General features: G+C 37.6%; 3 protein-coding genes and 1 long non-coding RNA gene across 7 annotated transcripts; 2 read left to right on the top strand and 2 right to left on the bottom strand.

The window, feature by feature from the left end:
* Positions 1 to 711: 711 nt before the first annotated feature.
* LOC113323464 lies at positions 712 to 9,333 on the bottom strand. Of its 4 annotated transcripts, XM_026571782.1 has the most exons (6): positions 9,091 to 9,333; positions 5,789 to 6,128; positions 4,249 to 4,299; positions 1,666 to 1,732; positions 1,330 to 1,479; positions 712 to 1,143 (listed from the first exon to the last, which is right to left on the bottom strand). In XM_026571782.1, exons 2-6 carry the CDS (start codon positions 5,846 to 5,848, stop codon positions 1,121 to 1,123), a joined length of 351 nt encoding a protein of 116 aa, XP_026427567.1. In that variant the 5' UTR covers positions 5,849 to 6,128; positions 9,091 to 9,333; the 3' UTR covers positions 712 to 1,120. The 4 variants fall into 4 exon arrangements, 2 of the variants coding, with proteins under 2 accessions (XP_026427567.1, XP_026427566.1); XM_026571781.1 differs by having other exon boundaries at positions 712 to 1,479; positions 9,132 to 9,333; XR_003347625.1 differs by lacking the exons at positions 4,249 to 4,299; positions 5,789 to 6,128; positions 9,091 to 9,333 and having other exon boundaries at positions 1,573 to 3,173.
* A 2,579-nt stretch (positions 9,334 to 11,912) lies between these two features.
* Positions 11,913 to 14,657, top strand: LOC113323858. The gene is made up of 2 exons (XR_003347885.1): positions 11,913 to 12,682; positions 12,834 to 14,657. It is a non-coding gene; the product is annotated as an uncharacterized LOC113323858 (long non-coding RNA).
* Positions 14,658 to 16,189: 1,532 nt separating this feature from the next.
* On the top strand, positions 16,190 to 17,846 carry LOC113320202. The gene is made up of 2 exons (XM_026568139.1): positions 16,190 to 17,543; positions 17,759 to 17,846. The coding sequence occupies exon 1, from the start codon at positions 16,294 to 16,296 to the stop codon at positions 17,212 to 17,214; it is 921 nt and encodes a 306-aa protein (XP_026423924.1). The 5' UTR covers positions 16,190 to 16,293; the 3' UTR covers positions 17,215 to 17,543; positions 17,759 to 17,846.
* Positions 17,847 to 18,329: 483 nt separating this feature from the next.
* On the bottom strand, positions 18,330 to 20,990 carry LOC113321722. Its single transcript, XM_026569628.1, has 2 exons — positions 20,587 to 20,990; positions 18,330 to 20,037 (listed from the first exon to the last, which is right to left on the bottom strand). Exons 1-2 carry the CDS (start codon positions 20,818 to 20,820, stop codon positions 18,910 to 18,912), a joined length of 1,362 nt encoding a protein of 453 aa, XP_026425413.1. The 5' UTR covers positions 20,821 to 20,990; the 3' UTR covers positions 18,330 to 18,909.
* Positions 20,991 to 22,065: the final 1,075 nt, after the last annotated feature.

The raw sequence follows: 22,065 nt of genomic DNA on the forward strand, positions 1-22,065 counted from the left end.
TCCTTAAGATTTACTAACTGAGGAAAAAATTTGTGATAAACTGTTTTGACATTTCTGAACCGTCTGGTTACTTTGATAAGTTTCTGTTCACAATCAGCGAATTCAGGTGCACAATCCTCCTTATTACGAGCTGCTGCTTCGGTGTAATCTTTGAATATTTGTATGAAGGATGCCTCAAGTTCATCTGGTGTTTTAGCTATAGCAGGAACTCTGCAGGGTTTCCTTTCTCTAGGTCGATGATCATCTAAATAGATGACTTTAACCCCAGGCATACGGAGAGATAATGGATCGTGACGGCCAGACGTTGGAGTACCCATAGATCTCTACTTAATAAATCTTCTGAGACGCGCAGCAGCACTAGAATTACATTACATTATATTATAGATCTTCGGAGAAGATGCAGGTTTTATATTGGGCTGGGTTTGCAACTGTACACCCATGCTCTTAAGCTGGTTCCGGCCCTGTATCTCATCCACTGCGCACATCTTGCGAAGCCATGGAAATAGCAACTGACTGACTGACCATTGCTCTCCGACTGCGGGTGTTCATTTTGCACTTTTTATTTGGCTCAGCACACTATTCCACAGTTTTTGACGGACTGCACACGTCTCTTTTGTCATCATTTTTTTCAATATTTCTACGGTGACAAAATTTACCTGAACACTCGTCAATTCGAATGAACCATGAATACAAAATGCTAGCTGCATTTTTCAATACAAAATGAAATACTATTTCAAGCATTCAGATTGAACATTCAATTTTCAGAACTACAAATGCTGGAGATATTGTAGGTTGGGTACAGCGAGTTGTCCTGTTGATCAGGATATGAGATCTACAAGCCCAGAAACACAGCCTACATGTTGTTGGCAGATAAAAGAGAGATGATGTCGTGTGGAAGTGACAACTCGGAAGAAGCATGCATGGGATGATGGCAGGCGCTCATCAGAACCAGGTGCCTCGTATATGGTCAAAAGATAAGGCAAGCCAGAAAAACCATTTACTTGTAGGCATTTCAATGAGGTCCAAAATAAAAGAAGCTCCTTCTCCTGCTCCATAGACATACCCTCTACCACCTTCCAGAACCAGCAAATTTGTTCGTCAAGGTTTCTGTGTAGCATTCCTACTCGGCATGCGCTTTCCAATCTATTAAAGGAAAAAGGATTATCACCTCCAAGTAAAGCACAATCAAGACCTTTCAGGTCTATAGCTTGGAAAAAGCTTTTCGCCAGCCTTGGCTTACAAAGCATATCAGCAAGACCACTTGCAAAATAAGCAACCTAACCTCAGATTGATTTGACGAAGCAATGCTGAATAAGAAGATGTACATACTTTTGTTCTTACTATTGACAACAATGTTATTCCATCCAGGGCACAGCGCCATGGTTTTCCTGGATCCGAACTCTTCAATTTCCCTGACAAATGTTAACAGCATCTGAATCCACAAAGTTGACATCCATCTTAAGCATCTTTTTGCAACTCCTGTGCATGATTGGATCTGCGCATTACACGTCTTTCAAAGATATTTTTCCCTACTAATTGCAAGAAAAATACACGATCAAATGCAATGCCTACTTGTACAGGGTTGGGAAAGAATCTGCAGCAGTTCTTCGGGCATTCAACAAAAAGGGAATTTTAATTTTCTGGACTAAAGAGTGCTTGGCATACCCAGAGAAGCCACTCCCGCAAGACACCATGACCCGTAGCTACCTCTTCTTTCAGACGGTCTGTTAACCTGTTTTGCAAATTACTTTGGAAACCCAAATCTCTCTTTATCCATCAAAAAAAAAAAAGTAATGAAATGCAATTGAAAGAGTGAAATGGAGTTAGTAGAAAGAGTGATTCTAGACGAACAACAAAAAAAAACAACTTAAAAACAACCGTCACATTAAAGTGGGCAGGGGATCCTTTTTGGGGTAGATCCCATTCCAATGTGAGGGGGTTGTTTTGGTGTTGTTTGATCTGAACTGAATTAAACCCGTAATCCGTGGCCACCTCACCCTTACAGTTGTCTGGCCAATACCAATTGATAAAACTAATCTCTGTTGGTTTTCAATTGCTGCACCATTGGCATGTGCCATGCACAACTGCAAAGGATGATACAGCCTTCACTTTACTTCAGATATCCTAATCTGTTGTAAGAAAACACCTGATAAAGTGAAGCATTGGCATCATAATCATTCTATCACTGCCATGAGATTATTGTCACATGTTCTTGTTTTGAACTGAGTTCTAATATTCATTAAAATCAAGGGCAAGCAAAATTAATTAAAAAACTGTCAAAATTTTGTTTCAGCGGAAGCAAAAGTCAGAAACAAAAATTTTATGCTACAAAAAAAAAGTCGAGTGTGAAAGTTACAAAAGTTTTGAGTGTGGAAGTTACTTTTTGACTTCTAGAAGTCAAAAATCAAGACGTTAGTTTGGGTATCGAGTTTTAAAACGACTTCTAGAAGCAAAAAAGTTAACTTTTGATGCACTTCTGACTTCTCGTGCTATTATTTTTTTTGCTTCTAAAAGTCATTTTAAAATTATGTCGCCAAATTAACTTCTGACTTTTCGACTTCAAACAGTTCAAAAGCAACTTGTCAAATACTATTCAAACAGGCTATAAATCATGTGCTTCCCTCGGAAGAAAAATCATGCCGAGAATCTTACGGTGCCTAGGTGCACATTTAAGTTGTTATGAGGATTAGAGTGGTTGTTATGAGGATTAGTGTCATAGCGACTCAACTTTTTTTTCTTCAACATAAATATTGATACAATGGAAAAGGCAAACATAAACCATCTTAGAACTATATTAAACTCGTTTTGTAACAAGACATTCCAAAATCCAAAATGTAAGGATAGTAACAACTCAACGTATACAAAGAATTGGTCCCGAGAAAAATCCCGACAGACATAGCCCAGTGAGCCCCCGGCGGAGACTAGCAGTGGGGTGTACTTTACCCACAAGATTGTGTCTGTCGAAAATTTTGCTCGGAACGACTCTTCAATATACCTAAAATTATTGGACAACAAACAACCTCTTTTTGCTTGGATAGAGGGAAATAATAATCAATTCTAAACAGAAAAAAAAGCACCCGTATTATGGATATTGAGTGTACATGGGACAAAAAGTTAGAGCTACACCAAGACCATGACATGAGACAAAAAGTTAGAGCTACACCAAGACCACGACATGAAAGATGATTATTCAATAGTGAAGACGCCTGATTCTCATTCAGTCATCTTCCGACACAAAGTTGATACCAAGAGTATGCTTTATTGATGAGTGGACAAGATCAAAATGTAATAATGCTGAAAATCTGAGAACCAGTTTTGCAGTATGCATTAATAATAGGTGCAGACAACGTATCAGTGCATAAACGGTCACAGACTATCTAATTGATGAAAAAGATACAACAAATGGTATGCAGTCCAGTAGAAGGGACTGTGCCTACCCGAGCTTGCAAATATGATATGATATCAAGGAATCATTAGCTAAATAACTTGGAAAATGGCTACCCGAGCTTACAAATATGGAATCAAGGCATCATGAGCTAAAGAACTTGGAAAAACATAATTCCACGACACAACTATTTGCCTTGTCGCATTTAGAAACCATGGGATCCAACCTACGGTCAGTCAAGCAGGATTGGCAGAATTAAAAATCCAAAAAAGCATGCTAGACCCACCGTGGGTTGAGTCTTGTCGGTTATCTCACATTTCCCAAGGGAGTGGCCCCTCACCCCAAGATTAGCACGCAATAATGATAAGCCAAAGCTCACGCATCCATCAAGATACCATTATAATGTAAACAGTACTGCTAGCCTTACCAAGGGCAGTGCCCAAGCGACACAATCCCTGGGACCCCAATCTGTATAATGTAAACAGTGCTGCTAGCCTTACCAAGTGCAGTCCCACGGTTTGTCCCGCATGTCAGTCCTTAGGACCCCAATCTGTAGACTAGTAGGGGCAGGCTTACAGGTTAAAAGAGTCCCAGGGTTTTGCCACTGGACAAATCTCAGGACATGGCCCATTGTAAAGCATTACAGCAAGCATTTTGTAATGGAAAACCTAAGACAACACATACAAAAAAGACCTATAGTAATAAAATGCATTAAAAAAATGTGAGATGGAGTTGGTAGAACAATCGGGACTGAATTAAATCTGTTATCTGTGGATACCATATCCCTACGGTTGTCTGGCGACTACCAATTTATCACGCAGGGGAAAAACAGGTTATCTGAGGTGAAGAAAGTAAAAGCATACCTGCAAGCATGTTTTCACAATCAAGCTTCTAACACCATGGATAATGCCAAACTGTGGATTCCAATAGAACTAATTAATCAGACACCATATATACTCATACATGAACTTCAAAGTGGAGAGAAATATGAGAAGCAACAGTAATAACAACAATAATTGGATTGACTTGAAAAGCAGTTTGAACAATACGAATAGCGAGAGAGAAAAAAGGATGATATCCTAATCTGTTGTATGAAAACACTTGATCAAGTCTTTAACCAAAGTGAAGCACGGGCATCTCTTTAACCAAAGGGAAGCATTGGCATCAGATTCATTCTTTCACTGCCATGAGCTTATTGTCACATGTTCTTATTTTGGACTGAGTTCTAATATTGATTAAAAGCAGGGGCAAATTAATTAAAAAACTGTCAAAAATCTGTTTTAACGGAAGCAGAAGTCAGAAACAAAAATATTATGCTATAAAAAAAAGTTCTGGATGTGGAAGATCCTTTTCGACTTCTAAAAGTCAAGCAAGAAGTTAGTTTGGGTATCGAGTTTCAAAACGACTTCTAGAAGTCAAAAAGTTAACTTTTTAAAGCATTTTTGACTTCTCGTGCTATTAACTTTTTTGCTTCTAGAAGTCATTTAAAAATTATGTCGGCCAATTAACTTCTGACTTTTCGACTTCTAACAATCGAAAAGCAACTTGTCGAATACTATTCAAACAGGCTATAAATCAACTTGTCAAATACTATTCAAACAGGCTATAAATCATCTGCATCCCTCAAAAGAAAAATCATGCCAAGAATCTTACAATACCTAGGTACGTCCGCTTTTTAAGTTGTTATGAGGATGAGCGTGTCAAAGCACGACTCAACTTTTTTTTCTTCAACATAAACAATGGAAAAGGCGAAAATAAATAAACTCGTTTTGTAACAAAACATTCCAAAATCCAAAATGTAAGGATAGTAACAACAATTCAATCGTATACAAAGAATTGGTCCCGAGAAAAATCCCAACATATGTAGCCCAATGAGCCCCCGACAGAGACTAGCAGTGGGGTGTACTTCACCCACAAGATTGTGTCTGTCGAAAATTTTGCTCGGAACCGACTCTTCCATAGCGAAGACGCTTGGCAAAGCATTCTCATTCAGCCATCATCCGACACAAAGTTGACAAAAAACAATCTCTAGTCTAATTACTAAACAAAAAAAGCAGCAGTATAATGGATATTGAGTATACATGAGAGAAAAAGTCAGAGCTACACCAAGACCACGAGATAAAAGATGATTATTCAATAGCGAAGACGCTTGGCAAAGCATTCTCATACAGTCATCGTCCGACACAAAGTTGATACCAAGAGAACATATATGCTTTATTGATGATGCTTTATTGATGACAGGGGACAAGATCAAAATGTTATAATGCTCTGAGAACCAGTTTTGCAGTAGGCATTACTAACAGCCGCAGACAACGTATCAGTGCACAAACGGTCGGAGACTATTCTAATTGATGAAAAAGATATAAAAATTGGTAGGCAGTCAGTAGGAGGGAATGTGCCTACCCGAGAGAAGTCAATCATGCCAAACTGAATCACCGGTGTAAAGTTAACCCTTACATACATGCCAAACTGTGGATCCCAAGAGAACTGATCAATCAGACAACTATATAGTCATACATGAACTTCAGAGTTGAGAGAAATATGAGAAGCAACATTGTAAATTAGCACGAGTATAAGTGGATAAATGACAGCAATAATTGGATTGACTAGAAAAGCAGTTTGAACAATACGAATAATGAGAGGGGAAAAAAAGGGGGGTTAATATGGGTTACCTTGGAGTACCTTCATCTCCTTCACATTTCTTGATTCTCTGCCTTAGCCTCAATTATTTCTTCTTCATTCTCTGACATAGGCGTAGAAGTTAGGCTCCCATTTTGAATTCAATTGAGTCCAGATATAATTGTAACTAAATGGGGTGTAGTTCTCTGGGGTTATAATCCCAACACCATGAAGTCCCATTCAAAAAAAAAAATCTTCAAAGGTAATCTTTCTTAACATGAGTAAACGACATTGAAAAAGCCAAACTAAACCGACTCAGAATTAATATATACTTGTATTGTTAATTGTTTGGGCGAGTTCAAGGTGAGGTCCGTTTAGATATTTTGATACAAGAAATTCTAACAAAAAACACAAAAAAGACTCCCGATGGAATGCTGGGTCCTATAACTGCTCAGTTAGGGCCCACCAATCTCCCCAAAATTGTCCGTCTGCTACTAATTGATAGAACTAATTACCAACTGGTATCCAATTTCTGCATCATTGTATACACAACTACAAAGGAATCGTACATAGCCTTTACATTTGATAAACCCAATAAATGCAATATTTATCATAGTAACACAAGATTTAGTGCAGCCTGTATAGGGACAGCACATCATAGCAATAATATAAACAGGCTCAAATCAAGTGTAATTTCAACTCCATGACTGAGGGAAAATAAAATCAATCTGAAAGCCATCATAAAAGAGAAGAATAGATATTCAAAAGATACCTAACACTTCTGAACCACAGATTTATGTACATGATTGCTAAAGGGGTACCAAAATTACTTGGAGGAATTTAATACTATGATTCAAAAGATGGCACCTAATCATTATCTTCATCTCTAATCAAGAAATCAAAGATATTCAATTTTATGTTGCCCCAATAGAACCCTCTCTCTATCTAATTGCTGCCAATAATCACAAACACAAATGTAATACTGTTTCGGGCATTCAGAACCGAATTTTCCATTTAAAAAACTAGACATACCAGGAATGGGATCCACAAGCCTACAAACACGCCCCGTACTAGTACTAGGGTGCGACTCAGATGAGACCCATGTACCCAAAACCCCGCCCCCGTTAATACTAGGATGGGACTCGCCACCAAGGATTAATAGGGGGGTCTTTGCGACCTAACTCCAACCCTTGGTTCAAGGGGGACAAACCGGTGAGTCTAGCACTACTCCCATTTTGAAGTACAGTAGAAACTCTTTAAATTAATAGCCCTGGGACCAGAGAAATCTATTAATTTAGAGAGATTATTAATTTAGTGAGTTAAATTTTTGCTTGTGCAAGCCTAGTTGGGATCATCAAATGTTATTATTTTAAAGAGATAATTAATTTAACAAGTATTAATTTAAAGTGTTTCTACTGTATTTGATTTTTTAAGATCTCAAATTACAAATATCCATCCAGACAATATAGACGAACCAACTTAGAGACCAGGTACTGTTCCAATGTGAAATCATTAGTTTTAGACAATGCCTGATCAGTAAGATTGTATCTCTATTAGTTTTGAAATGTATATTCGCATAAAAATATTTTGGTTTTTTTTAAGATTGCATCTTTTATTAGAACTATCTTTAAACTCATTTTATAACAAAAATAATCCTTCAAAGCAGGTTTATATTAGTCAGTTCCATAACAGGCTTATATCAATCAATTTTCCGTTCCCCTAAAATATCCGACAGGATTACACCATAATCCAAAATGTAAGCACGCATAGCATACTAACATTCTAACAGAGAGAAATAATAATCAATGCCAACCCAATAAAGTAAGAAGGCACCAACATAAAGGATATATAGGATGCACGTGAGAAACAAAGTTTGAGCTCCACCAAGACCACAACATGAATGATGATTATTCAAGAACAAAGACCCTTCGCAAAGCATTCTCATTTAGTCTTCTTCTAACAGGGAAGATCCAAATGTTGCAACGTTGGAAGTCATAGAACCAAACTACCGTAGTAAAGGAGTAGAATGACATTACTGTTACAATGTTGGAAGTCTTAGAACTAAACTACCATAGTTAAGGAGTAAACATTACTAAAAGCTACAAAAGATTTATCAGTGCAAAAACAATGAATAGATGAAAAAGATTTAAAAAAAAAATAGTAAGCAGTCAGCAGAAAGGAATGTGGCTACCCGAGCTTACAAACATGAAATCAAGGCATCATGAGCTAAATAGCTCGGAAAAGCAAAATCCATGTAGTCATCTTCCGACACAAAATTGGTACCAGGTTGACCTATTTGCTTTATAGATGACATACAAATGTGCATAACATTTAAGTTAACATACAAAAAAGACTAAGTTAACATTTAATAGATGGTTTACAGGTAGATGGGTCCCAGAGTTTGATCATACCAGATACAACCTAAGGTAAAGCTTGCATTTTGTAATGGAAAAACTAAAACAGTACTGCAATGCATTCAAAAAATGTGAGATGGAGTTAGTAGACAAATCGGGACTGAATTAAACCCGTTATCTGTGGATACCACATCCCTACGGTTGTCTGGCAACTACCGGTTGAAACTAATCTCAACTAGTTTTCAATTTCTGCATCATTGGTATATACAACTGTGAAGGAATTATACATAGCTTTCACACTCATAGAACCCAATAGAGTGTGAAAGCTATGAGTGATGATTAATTTAACGAAAATTCATGCAATATCATTCTAATAACAAAAATTTAGTGCAAACTCAATATCAATAGGCTCATATCAAGTGTAATTTTGACTCAATCACTGTGGGAAAATAAAATCAATCTGAAATTAATCATAAAAGAGAAGAATAGATATTTCAAAAGATACCAGATACTTTTGAATCATAGATTTACATACATAATTGCTAACAGGGGTACCAAGGTATACTACTACGATTCAAAAGATGGCACCTAAATTCATATTATCTTCATCTCTTAATCAAGAAATCAAAGAGATTAAATTTTATGGTGCCCCACTAGAGCCCTCTCTCTTTCTAATCACTGCCAAGAATCATAAATTTAAAAAAACAAACAATTTGAAAAACAAGATCTTACAATAGAAACTGGAGATGTAGAACTACTGAAATGGAACTGACCCATAATTAAAATATCAGGTCAACATTTCATGGCAGGAAGAATGAAGGAAACAGGAGGCTAGATCGTTGAAATGAAATTTTGTAGGAAGAGATAAGCCATAGAACTACCGAGTGAAGAGGACTAGCGAAGGTTATATCGTCACAATCTATGAAAATTAGGGTTCGTGTAGTTTAACATTTTGACCCTCACTTTTCTTCCGTGGACTTTGGGTTGAACTTTGGATCAACGTCGTGTTTGGTAGCCTAGAGTGGGTTATTCCTTAAATAACCGTATATTATGTTTGGGTGGATGCTTATTCCACGTCAAGATAAGAATAGCGTCCTACCTAGATTTTAGGAGGCTAAAAAGGTGGGGTTTTGATATTCCATGTAAAATCTGGAATATCTTAATCCTTTCCTGAGTTAGATAGTTACTTTTATACCTGGTTTTTTCATTTAAATTTTTCTTATGCTCAAAACCATAAATTTATTTGGTGTAGTTTTTGATTGATTTTTTAATTAATTAATTTAGCTTGTATACAAGTCTGTTGACAAACAACATACTGCATTAGCCCAATGTGGAAAACAAACACCATTTGAAATAACCATTTCCATGACAGTCTTGGATAAACCTTAGAATACCCTAAATTGGACAACGTTTTTCATATCCAAGCTACCAAACATACCCAATGTTCCTCGGAAAACCAAAACTGGTGTATAACACCTTGGTACCCATGAGTACTGAAAAGTCCAAAACTAATGCTCGGACAATCAAAAACTTTCATTCATTTAAGCGTTTGTGCTTTGATCACAATCATTGGTCGGAGGAGGTAAACTCCAACCAAAGAAGACCAATAAAATTCGCTAGCACTTGAACAAGTCGGCTACGGAATTTAGAAAGTACGAACTTGTATCATTTTAATAGGACTCGGTCACAAACGTGACCAAAACTGGCTTATTAGAGTTATCGCGGCATTAATTAGTCCATCCGCTTGGCTCATATGTTTGGTTATTTGGTTTTATTTATTATCTTAGTCATATAAATAATTTTTCGTGGAGAAAAAGTGTAAACATATAAATACTCAGTTTGGGTATTGGTCTGGATATCGAAAAGTTTAATAAAGGTTTATCTTTAGTTTATGGCCTTTCTGCCCCTTCCGGGAAGAACCCTGGCTGGATTCTTATATATCAATTGGTATCAGAGCCGCCGATGCCGAAACTCAGTCAAGAGAGTGATGAAGAAGCATTTTGTAACACCCCGTGTTTTTAGCATGGTGCATGCTCAGAGATGCGTCATGGCCTGAGATGGAGCTTCATCCAAACCTTCCTTCGCGTGGAAAAAATGAACATTGGCCAAGGCCAATACGCTGTCAAAATGTCATATTGCGTGGGCACATTGGTCAAGGCCAATATGGCATCAAGAGAGTGTAAGTTGTAAATTATATTGGCCAAAGGCCAATCTCGCATCAAAGGATGTCTTAGGTCAGTTAGGTAGATGTCCTTGAGAAAAGTAGAGCCACAATGACGCATTACGTAAGTCATTGGCCTTAGGCCAAGAGCAGGCTAGCCTTGATAATGTACAACCATCACGGCTGGACATTAGAGTGGCTTATGGGTCAAAGCCGAAAATGCATCCATCACGGCCCTTCACTGGGCTTGGCTCAGGAAATGTTCAGCCATCATGGAAGAACATTGGAACTGGCATGTGAGCCAGAATTGAATGTACGACCGCATTTGGCCAAGGGTAGTCATGTACGGCCATCACGGTCTTGGGACTTGATGAATGATTTTTGTTCCCCTAATTTAAGTTGTAAAAATGTCAAGTTAACATATATAGGGTGGTTAGTTGGTTGAAGGTGCATATGCGGACGATGCACCAAGTAAGCTTCATAGCTTAGTCAGAAGAGTATAAATGATGATGAGGCCTCATTTATAGCTGCGTAGACTTTTCAATGGAGCATATCAAGCATGGGAATCATTATATCATGTTGCGGACCAGATAAGCATCACTTGGATGCATTTTGACGGAACGACCTATATGGACTAGGCCATTTCTATTATTGTTTGGCCACGACCTTACAAACAATTTGGGTTAAGTTGCTTGTCCCTTCGTGGATGAATTACGGTCTGTGCTTGATCCCTTTAGAGTAGGGAAGGGTATGTAGGAAGCCGCAATGAGTTGCAGCATTGCCGGTTCAAAACTTTGTCGCTCATATCATCTAATTGTGAGATGATTGCGGCATTCCGGCCTCTCATATCATCTGGCTCGGTAGCTCGATGCAGGAGATTATTGTGGAAACTTGATGAGGCTAGTTGCATTCCATTCCTTGTATGCTCATACTTCCTATCAAGGCGTTTGACTTAGGCATGACCAATGGCACATTGGGCTTGGCTTCGAAAGTAAGCTACATAGATATGCAAGTTAGCGAAGCTTTCATAAGCCTAAGGAAAGTACGGCATGAGCCTGAGTGATGCACCATTGGCACGAGGAAGACAAGTGCATGCTCTCAGCAATGCCTAAATTAAGTAAAGAGGCCCAAGGCATGCCTTATGCCTGGACAAGACTCGACAATATGACGGTTACTCAGCTATATAGGAAACTCAGTGATGAATTTCCTACGTTGAGGCAAGGCTTATTACCCTTTGCAGAACAATGATAAGTTGGAACAGAGTGGAAGCTAAGTTAGCTGCATCCTGCTCCACAAACATGCTTGCAAGGGAAAATGAACATGCATTTACCTAGCGTTAAGGGCCAATAAATATTGTAATAATGGCGCATCGGGAAACTGCGCGTCCAGACAGGCCAGGTGTAATTTTCGAGTCCGTCACCCATTTACTAGGTCTCACTAATCAGGAATCATCTATGGTTGAATCTAGCAATCGATTTATAAGAGAGTTAGTTCTGCATCTTCATATGTGAATACAAGATCCAGTGATAGAAAACAAACTGATGGAGTTGAGAAATTAATTCTTCCATTCTTGGATGGAACTGATCCTGAAGGTTGGATCTATAAAGCTGAATTGTATTTCGAATTTTATGGAACACCACCACTACAACAAGTTAAAATTGCAAGTTTTCATTTTGATGTAAGGCTTTACAGTGGTATAAATGGATAAAATCGATTGAGCCAATACAAACTTGGGTAGGGTTTTCAACTGCTTTGCTTAAAAGATTTGGTAGAAATCATTATGATGAACCAGCTGGGTCATTCACAAAATTGAGTCAAATGGGTTGTCAAGATGATTACAAAGAAGAGTTTATAGAAGCAACGAAGATTGGTAGCAGAATTCAGCCTAGTTTTCTCAATTTCATCGGAAGAAAACCTGGATAAATCTCTTGATTCTGAGATGATTCCTTCGTTCTTCTTTGATGCAGACAATTTAATAAGCCTAAACCAACATGAAGGAAAACCCATCACTGAATTGGGTAATTCTATTGAAATTAAGGTCTTCCAATTGAAATTTCTTCTAGTAAGATGGTACTAAGCTACAACAAGCGGAGATTCAGTTAACTATTGAGGTGGTGAATTTTAAGTACTTGAAGGCGATAAATAGAAACGTCCTATTAATCTGTAAGAAATATTTTTCTCTTCCTCATGTTTATACTCGAATGTTATTCGATCGCGGAAAAGGATTTGAGACTATTAAGGGGTTTTCTTATTTTTCTAGTGCTTATGAATTCTATGTTGATACAAATAATTCTTGTGTGATTGTTCTTATAAGGTCAATTTGGATGAATGGACTCAGTGGAAAGCCTGAATACTGTTTAGAAGTGTTATTTGAGTCTTCAAATGTGTTTGTGTTTGTCAAAAACGGGGAGAAGCATAATGCTTGCAAGTTATTTGATATGATATTACAGTTGGCTCTCTGGTTTAAATTGATACTTCAAGTGACAAGGGAAATTGAATTTGGTAATGCCCCGGAAGTGTTTGTTGAAATGTTTGTGAAAACTGAATTTGTATTACTCTTGTTAGTTATATGAGTTGAGATTGCAAAGCCACTAGGACAGTTGGGTAGAATGCTTGGGAATATGTTGTGGAGTTGGACCGGTTATGATGATAATATTCTCTTGCAACTCCAAATTGGTTTACATAATGCCATGTGAGTCCTATTTGGCGAATTGTCGAAAGGTGGATGCGATGGAAAATGGGCATGGGAAGGTGCTGCCAATACACTTGAAGGAGTTTGAGTATCTTCTAATTCTTCTTTCAGTTCTCATAAATGTGAGAGATCACTTCTATCTTACAGAAAATGAGTTCCTCCTGGCTCTGTCTTTTACTTGTTGAGAAAATTCGGAAGAGAATTTTTCATTCCAATTGGATTAATTTGCACACACTTAACTATGCTCCGTATGCTACTTCTTGTTATAACTCATCGCTAGGTTCATACAAAATTGATTTCGCTTGGTATTTTCTTCCTTGTTCCATTTACATATGGGGATATAGCTGTATCGATTGTATACTTGCAAGGTTAGTAGCAATTCTTCTCACCATTGTAGCATTCCAGTTTGTGGTTTGCTAGAGGAGGAAATCAGCCGCAACTTATGATGCACAGTTCCATTGTGTACTGCTGGTGGGTGTTCTTGAGCAGGGATGGATTTTAAATATTTCTGCACCAGTGTCTTTTCTAAGTGGGTATAATGGTAAGTGGGATGTTTGTGCTTCTAAAACTTTAGCTCGTTATGGTACTGAGATTACAATTCGTGAGCTTCCTTTTCACCCTGTCGGCTCGGAAACCATTGGTGGAGTTGACAGAAATGTGATATCCGAGTTGCGTTGCTAATAGTAGATTGTTGTATGGAACATCTTTTGCAGACAAATTTGAGGATGCAAGGAGTAAAAAGATTCTGGAAAATAAGATTCAAGAAATAGTTAAATTAAATGGATTTACAAGTGGTTACTGTCAAATGATATGGTTGAAATAAATAGAGGCAAAGGGAAGGTAATTGGACCCATAAAATTGAGTTAGCCCGAATTAATGGGACAAAACCGAATTTTTCTGTAAAAGATCAGTCGGTACTCGGTAGCTACAAGTGGTAGAGATAGGTGGCCTAATATTCCTGGGAAGGAGCTGGATATCACGTCTGCCGAAGCTTGTATCTTGGATGAACTGCCCAAGAGGCGTGCAACTCCAACTACAGCTTCTTATTTGGATGCAAAATCCACGAAAACTCCTCGACATACATGCAGCAGTCTGCAACTAGCATACAGGCAGCAGTCCACAGCTCGAAGAGTGTTTGATGCCCTAAATTGGAAAGGGCTCTATTTCTGACGACAACTTCGGACTTCGGTGTTGGCTGATCAAGTAGATGTAATTTGCAAATGATGACATATTGGTCGCAGCTTAAACCTTGAGGACAGGAATGATAGGACTCGGCCACAAACGTGACCAAGGATGGCTTATTAGAGTTACCGCGGCATTAATTTGTCCATCTGCTTGCCTCATTTGTTTGTTTATTTGTTTTTATTTATTATCATAGTCATGTAAATAGTTTTTCGTGGAGTAAAAGTGTAAACAGATAAACACTCAATATGGGTATTATTTGGATATCGAAAAGTTTAATCAAGGTTTATCCTTAGTTTCTGATTTGTCTGCCCCTTCCGGTAAGAACCCTGGCTAGAATCTTATCACATGTCATCAATCTCATTCTTTAAACTTAAGAACAAAGTAAACCAAAAAAATTTGAAAATTCAATTCATTTAACGGTCGTGGCTGTAATAGCTAAATAGTGAGAAGAAAAAATGAGTCGGAATGGGGAGATTTTTAAAGTCCAAATGCTAAAGAAATTAAAAAAGGTCGCCACATTTGGCCCAGAAGAGATTATAACCTCGCCTGGGGTTAGACGCAGTTTCTCCACCCAAAAACCAGGCGTAATTAATATTTACGTTTGTTTCTGGTGTTAATTTCAATTTTTTTTGAAGCATGAATTAAGAGAGAGTTTAATTTACAATAAAAGAAATAGTTTCACATTGAATGTGAAGAATAACTCCAAATAAATGACATTGGGAGGGTGAAGTGGAGATTGAAATATGTGGCTTGATCTAGACCCTTGGAAATGTAGATTGAAAATCTTAAATCAGTGTCTCAATCTCAACCCTTCTTTATATGCTAAAAATGTAAATTGAAAAACCCAAACATATGATTCAAACTGAACCGTCCTTTATATGTCTGAAATGTAGATGACTGTCCATATGGAAAAACACCATTGTCCCTTATAATATAGATTTAAAAGAAAAAAATCATAATATAATAGTTAATCGATTTTCAAATTTAATTTGGACTTCCACAAAATTAAACAAGGTAAGTTAGGTTTTCCAAGTTTGTAAATTTTAAATCAACAGTATATTGTCGAGTGAATTTGGTTTCCTTTTTAAATATTTTTCCTATCCTTTTTAAACTAGTCATATACTGTTAAATGTCCTCACCAAGACGGTCATTTCACAAAACTAAAGACAAAGAAGCCTATCTCAGCCACTAATATGGAAGATTTATTTGTAGAGGTTTTTTAAGTGTTTTTTTTATAAGAAAATATCTTAGATTAAATTAAAATTCAAAGCAAATATGGTTTTGATAGTTTTGAGCATAGTTGCTCATTCTTCCCGATTTAAAATGTGAAAAATACAAGCTGGAGAATAACGCATATAGTTACAGGCAGTTGTTGCACTAGCTGAAACAGCTGCCAATGCAATTGCTGCATGGTTTGCTGATTTACTAACAGAAAAAAAAAGTAAAGAGTTTGGAAGAAATAGCGGAAATTTGAGGATATGAGATTTTATCTTTCAAGTGTTTAGATGCTGCTTTATTCACCTGAAGCTGCTTTATTTGCATGGTTGGTCAACCTTGAATTAGGCGTTCATCTGTCGTGGGTAAATCTGCTCCCTTGATTGACCAGGATCATAACGCCCTGTTAAAAATTTAAAGGGTAATTTCGTACATCGCATTGATATTATTTTTACGGCTTGGTGTCATGATTTTAGGGATATCGGTCGGTATATCAAAACTTTCAAGGTCAATTTTGTACATACATTTCATTCATACGAGGGTTTGTTGACAAGCAACATTGCTTATTTAGGACGGCAAATTGGGTTTTGGCGGTTATAAAGGAAACAGTCTTTTCTTCTCTTTTCTAATTTCTGGTGAGAGCTTCTTTCCTCAATTCTGAATCTAAGTGTTGAGAGTATCCATGGCGGATGAGATTAGAGGGGAATCACGTCGAGAACCCAATTCTTCAAAGTATGTGATATTTAGAAATGAGTTTGTGGATGACATGATGTTTGGATTTGATAGGGTTGGTGATGGTTTTGACAAAGCAAAATCTCAAGTAAGGGCTGTGTATGATCAAGCTGTGGGTGATATTGATTTTTCTATCGCCTACATCAAAGCTGAATTAACCGAGTTGGAGAGTATGTATAGTGGTCTCAGGAAGGATTATCTTTCTTATCTGAATGAAGCTGAGAGAAAAAGGGAAGGGTTGAGGTTTGAGATCACCGTAACCAGAAATCCAGCCACCGATCACAGTCTTAAGATCTCAAATACTCAATTAACTGAAAACCCCATCATCCGTGATCATGACAGTGAGTTCTTCAATGAATTTGATACAATTGCTTTTGATGATCAAGACAATCCTTCTTCTACAGATCCAACACAGAAAACCTTTCTCTCAACTTCTCACTCCGATCTAACACAAAACACCGATATCTCAACATCTCACACAGATCTTGATCAAGAAAATCCTTCTACGGATTTAACACAAAAAGCTCTCTCAACTTCTCACTCCGATCTAACACAAAACACGGGTCTCTCTACATCTCACACAGAGCTAACCGTAGAGAATCAAAACCCTGATCAAAATGTAGAGAATCAACAGCCTGAGAATCAAAGGCGAAAGAAAAAGCAGAGTAAGGAGCTGGTTGTCCGTACGACAGGAGCTGTGACTAGAAGCCTAAAGAAGATTGTAGATGCTCGTACCAGACTCGAAAAAATGGCCGTAGCAGCAGAATCTGAAGCAGCGCGTCTAGTAAATGCCAGGAGTACATCTAAAACCACAAGAAGGAAATCACGGGTTCGAGTGGTGCCTCAAATTCAACTCAATGAGAATATATAAATCAACAACAAAATCATGTGAATCAAGTACAGAATCTGCTCAATCAACAAAACCTGCAACCAAATCAACAACAAAATCTTCTCAATCTGCAAGATCAGCAGCAAAATCTAGAGGACAACGACATAAATCCTGATGATCCACCAAATCTAGAGGTTAATGTTCCACGTTTTCCTCACCAACTGTTTGATTTGTTGAATTCTGGTCCTGGCTACATTAAGTGGTTCGGAGTTGCTTCTTTTGTGGTACCTTCCATTATAGCGTTTAATCAGCAGCACAACCCAGCCATTATTGGAAATTGGGATGCTATTAAAGACCAACTCAGAAATCATGTAAGTATTCTATTTTGGTTTGTTGTTTTGCAAGTATAATTGAGTTAAAAGTTTTGGCTTAAATTCTGATGTTGTATCCTTATGTCTTGCTTGGGTTTTTGTTAATACTTTGCTGATTTCATTGTCTGTTTGTTTTTGCAAGTAATAGAGCTTACTTAGTCCTGTTTGAGATCATTGTATTAACAGTATTCAATTCTCATTTGATTTTTTTGCAGGATTTTTGTGTGCATGAATGTGTGGAAGACACGGCCCGATTTCACCGTAAATACTTCACTAAGTTCTCGAAAGCTGAGCATCTGGATTAATCGGCGAGAATCAAAGATGGCCGCATGAACCCAAATGATTTTGAAGAGCAGTGAGGATGAAGCTTGGGCGAGCTGGCGGAAGCTCCTGGAACTAACTTTCATAAAATGGCAGCACTCTATTACCTTAGAAGGAAAAGTTGAGAGTAAGGATTCGACGGATTGAATTTTGATTTAGAAGAAATTGAGTTTAAGCAGTAGAAGGGAAGTTTAGATTTTCAGTTTTTGAACATATATGCAAAGGTAGTAAGTAATCTGGAATCATTTTGAAGGATCGAAGAATAGTAGTAGTATAAACTAAGAGGACAGATCTAATGTTTTTGATCATCAGTGTTTCTAATTGAATGTAATCTCTTTGTTTTTTTTTCCTTGTTGTTAAGTACCAGTAAAAACTCTTTCTTATTTTGACTCTTTCCCTTCCTAATGAAACTAGGAAGAGAAATCCTGCTGTCCGTAGGAATTGTCGAAATATATCACGTCTCAATTACAAGAAAAATAAGCCCCTTGTGAACCATTATAAATTATCAAGGCAAAACACACGGGCCTCAACAATAGAATCTGACTTATCACATAACCAAGTTAAGGTGCAAAGCAAAAAGCTTCCGCACACAACACAAACAGCTGAATAAGAAGCAACAAAGAAAACTAAGAAACTAGACCTCTATCAGCAAAGAAGATAAAGAGGTCATAATACATGAAGAACGGGAGGTAGAGAACCACCAGGCGAGCAACTTTGTTTGCCAAGGAAATATCAAATCTTCTTTCTTAACAACGGATTCATGATAAACTATAATGGCTTGATAATCTTTTTGATCCCTGATGCAGGCTCACTTTCCGACTCAGCCACGGGTATACCACCCACGGACCTTACCCCTCTACTACTACACGAGGCCTTGCAAATCTTTAACCACCCTTTTTATACCGCAGAGAATAGAAGCTTACCTGTTCAGAGTATTAAGGCATCGTCAACAAGAAGAAAATTTCATTTCTTCCTCCAGTGGCTGACCCTGAAGAAAGAAAGAGAAACATTCTGTCTTTCATTGGAGATGAATGAAGATGAGTTTTTATCGAGACCCTTCCTTGGATAATCTCTTGCAAAAACAATGAAATTCTGGCGTTCTATTTTTTCCATCCGTATATACATAACCTAGTCCATCCTCTATATCCTTGTTTTCAAGCAACCAGTTCATGTAATCCCGCAAGATAGTACATTCTTTTGGTATGAAGATCTTAAGAGGGAGAGAGTTCTCTACATAACTATGGAGCTTATAGCCGATATGATCCCGTCTACAATAAATAAGTTTATCAACATCAACAACATCATCAATAAGGAAGACACGGCGCCTTACCTTGCAGCTAAACAACTCAACCTCTTTTGTGGGATCGACAGGCGAATACTTCACCATCTTGAGACGTTTTCTCCTCAAATCGTACAACTGAACACATACGTTATCAAACCAGTACAAGATAACTCTATCAGATGCACACATTATCTGTGTTATTGGCTGAGGAGCATGAGTAGTAGTACTAGTAGTTGTAGTAGCAGTTGTAGTGGCAGCTGCAGCTGCAACTGTAATAGTAGTTGTGACGGTGGTGGTGGTCGCAGTCGTAGAAGAAGTAGCTGTTGCTATGATGCATGGAGGAGGATTAGACATATCTTGAATCATACTAGTATTATCACAAACATCAAAAATCTCTGCGCTCCATTCTGAATTGACTCTGTCCTTCAATACATACAAATGAACCTTACAACAACAGTTGCCATTATTCCTTTGCTCACCAGTCTGTAGACGTGCTATACAGGGAGATCCTTCAAATTCCAAAAGACGATGATCAATTAACTGTTGCTCCTGCTCAGTAGTTATTGTCGTTGTCCCCGTCTTGATCTTTAAGCTACATTCAAGAGGAAGAGAAATGAGTTGAAACTGTTCATTGTGAATGTCAAAACATAGCAGCATTTCCGTCTCCTGATCCTCTTCTTTGTTATCACCAAACCCTTGATCTCTAGTAAGTACCCTCCAGTAAAGAGCTCCACCAACATATATAGCTGATCTAGAAAAACTCATCCTTGACAAAATCACCTTCTTCTTCATCTTTTCCTGTATAATTCCAGCACTAACTGCAATAACAGGGAGGGTAGTAGGAGTAGACGACTCTCTCCATGATATGCTTCCCAGTGTGAAAACCATGCACTTGAATTTGTCATGAATATCAGTTAAAGTAGTTGATGTATTGGAGTAAACAAGGACAATTTTGTATTCATTAGCTAAAGAATCAAACCCGAAACCACAACAAAAAATGATAGCTTTATCAGGCACTGGATACATTGCGGCCATAAAGTCTTCCGGTCTGCAACTAGGATTTGTTATATGAAAGAAACATCGTCCATGGACAAGACATGCTCTATAGCAATGTAATCCATTACAATGACCTACTAGTTCTTGTTTACAAATGCAGAGATCAGTCATCTTACGAAAATAATATACATCATTATCATTGTCATCATCTATATCTAACCTTAAAGTGCATTGCTGTAGATGTCTAATTCTAAAAAATCGTGAATTAAGAATATCCAATGTGAGATTTGGATATCTATTGTTGTTGCGGCGAGATTGAAATAAGGTGTATAAGGATATAAAGTGAGGATGTATTATTGATTTATACCATAACTTGCAGACTAAAGCACATTCTTTTGAAAGATTCTTAACTGGTAGCCTTATCAATATATTATCAACTATTACCTCATGAGGAAGTTTCTGATGAGGAGATTCAGCTGTTGCTGTTCTATGAGCAGTCAATTTCCATCTCTTGTTAGAAGCAATTGGACCGCCATCCATCTCAATCTTCCTCTTCCCCAGAGTTAGGTTTTCATTCTTCTTCTTCTTCTGCTCCTCCATATACGCAATTGGAACATCATCCATCTCCAGCTTCCTCTTAGACCGGGTTAGGATTCCCTTCTTCTTCTGCTCCTCCATAAATAATATATAAATTAACTGATTTGTGATCAATAATAAAATCAATCAGATAGATTGAATGAAGATCAATGAGACTAAAATCATCCGAGAACACTCAAATCAACCACAATTTTACAGAAATGGATCTAACATTAAGACTGCCGCTTAGCCGACAACAATGTGAAATTCCAAATTGGAAATGAAAATGAAAATGGAATTGAACACTACTTTTATATCACTGTAAACCCTAAGCCGACCTATAGAAACACATGTGCGGCTCTCACGTATGGCATTGGGTCCAACTCAGTCAACCCTGATATTATGAAAGTGATCAAGGAATTTGAGACAGCTTTTTCTAGGATTGGAGAATAAATTGTACTAACCTGAAACTGATTCCAAAATGTAGTGGTGCAGTGAATCTACATAATTTCAGGCCAATAAGCTTGATTGGAGGAGTTTACAAAATAGTTTCAAAGTTGTTGGCCAATAGATTAAAGATGGTTCTGCGTTCTATTATTTTCGAATATCAAGGTGCATTTGTCCATGAAAGACAAATTAATGATGACATCCTAATAGTTTCTGAACTTATAGATTCAAGAACGAGAGAAGATAAAGCTGGTATATTGTGTAAAGTGGACTTCGAAAAAGCTTCCGATAACATAAATTGAGGTTGTATTGACAAGGTTCTAGAGTGTTGTGGTTTCGGTCATGTGTGGAGGAGTTGGGTTAAGTGGTGTATTTCTTTTGCGAGATTCTCCCTTAAGGAATTAGACAAGGGGATCCTATCTCCCCATTTCTTTTTATTCTAGTGACTGAAGTCCTCTCTTTGATGATAAAAAAAAGCTGCGACAAATGGCCTTATATCTGGTTTCCGGGTTGCACCGTATGGCATTGTCATTCCAATTTGATGACAACCTACTGGTTTTCCTAGACGACTCTTTGGAGCATGTAACTAATTCAAAATATATGCCCTGCACATAGGCATGTCAATATCCTTCTGATATCCGGAATCCGTTTCTGAATATTTTGGATCCTATAGGATTTTATCTGTTGTATCGGATATAGGATACATATATTTATAAGATATTTCTTCCTTAACCTAATGATATCGATTAGGCTCCATCCGTTTCGTTAATATCCGATATCGATAGAGTTAGGGATACACTTGTAATTTTTCTAATTTCATCTATTATCAGTCGAGTAAACCAAGCGATAATCATTTCCTTTTCCCTTTTTTTCCTATTCTCTTTTCAGTCCGTCAGTCGC

The sequence above is a fragment of the Papaver somniferum genome, chromosome 11 (assembly GCF_003573695.1).
Source record: "Papaver somniferum cultivar HN1 chromosome 11, ASM357369v1, whole genome shotgun sequence".
In the NCBI taxonomy this organism is placed as follows: Eukaryota; Viridiplantae; Streptophyta; class Magnoliopsida; order Ranunculales; family Papaveraceae; genus Papaver; species Papaver somniferum.

Excerpts from the sequence above, each read along its gene's own strand:
- LOC113321722 (XM_026569628.1), bottom strand. The coding sequence starts at position 20,820 with ATGGAGGAGCAGAAGAAGAAGGGAATCCTAACCCGGTCTAAGAGGAAG. Across the intron at positions 20,038-20,586 it reads ATCAGAAACTTCCTCATGAG|TGCATGGTTTTCACACTGGG; the intron begins GTAATAGTTGAT and ends GACAAATTCAAG.
- LOC113323464 (XM_026571781.1), bottom strand. The coding sequence starts at position 5,848 with ATGTATGTAAGGGTTAACTTTACACCGGTGATTCAGTTTGGCATGATT. Across the intron at positions 4,300-5,788 it reads GCATGATTGACTTCTCTCGG|TTTGGCATTATCCATGGTGT; the intron begins GTAGGCACATTC and ends TGGAATCCACAG. Across the intron at positions 1,733-4,248 it reads TTGTGAAAACATGCTTGCAG|GTTAACAGACCGTCTGAAAG; the intron begins GTATGCTTTTAC and ends TTTGCAAAACAG.
- LOC113320202 (XM_026568139.1), top strand. The coding sequence starts at position 16,294 with ATGGCGGATGAGATTAGAGGGGAATCACGTCGAGAACCCAATTCTTCA.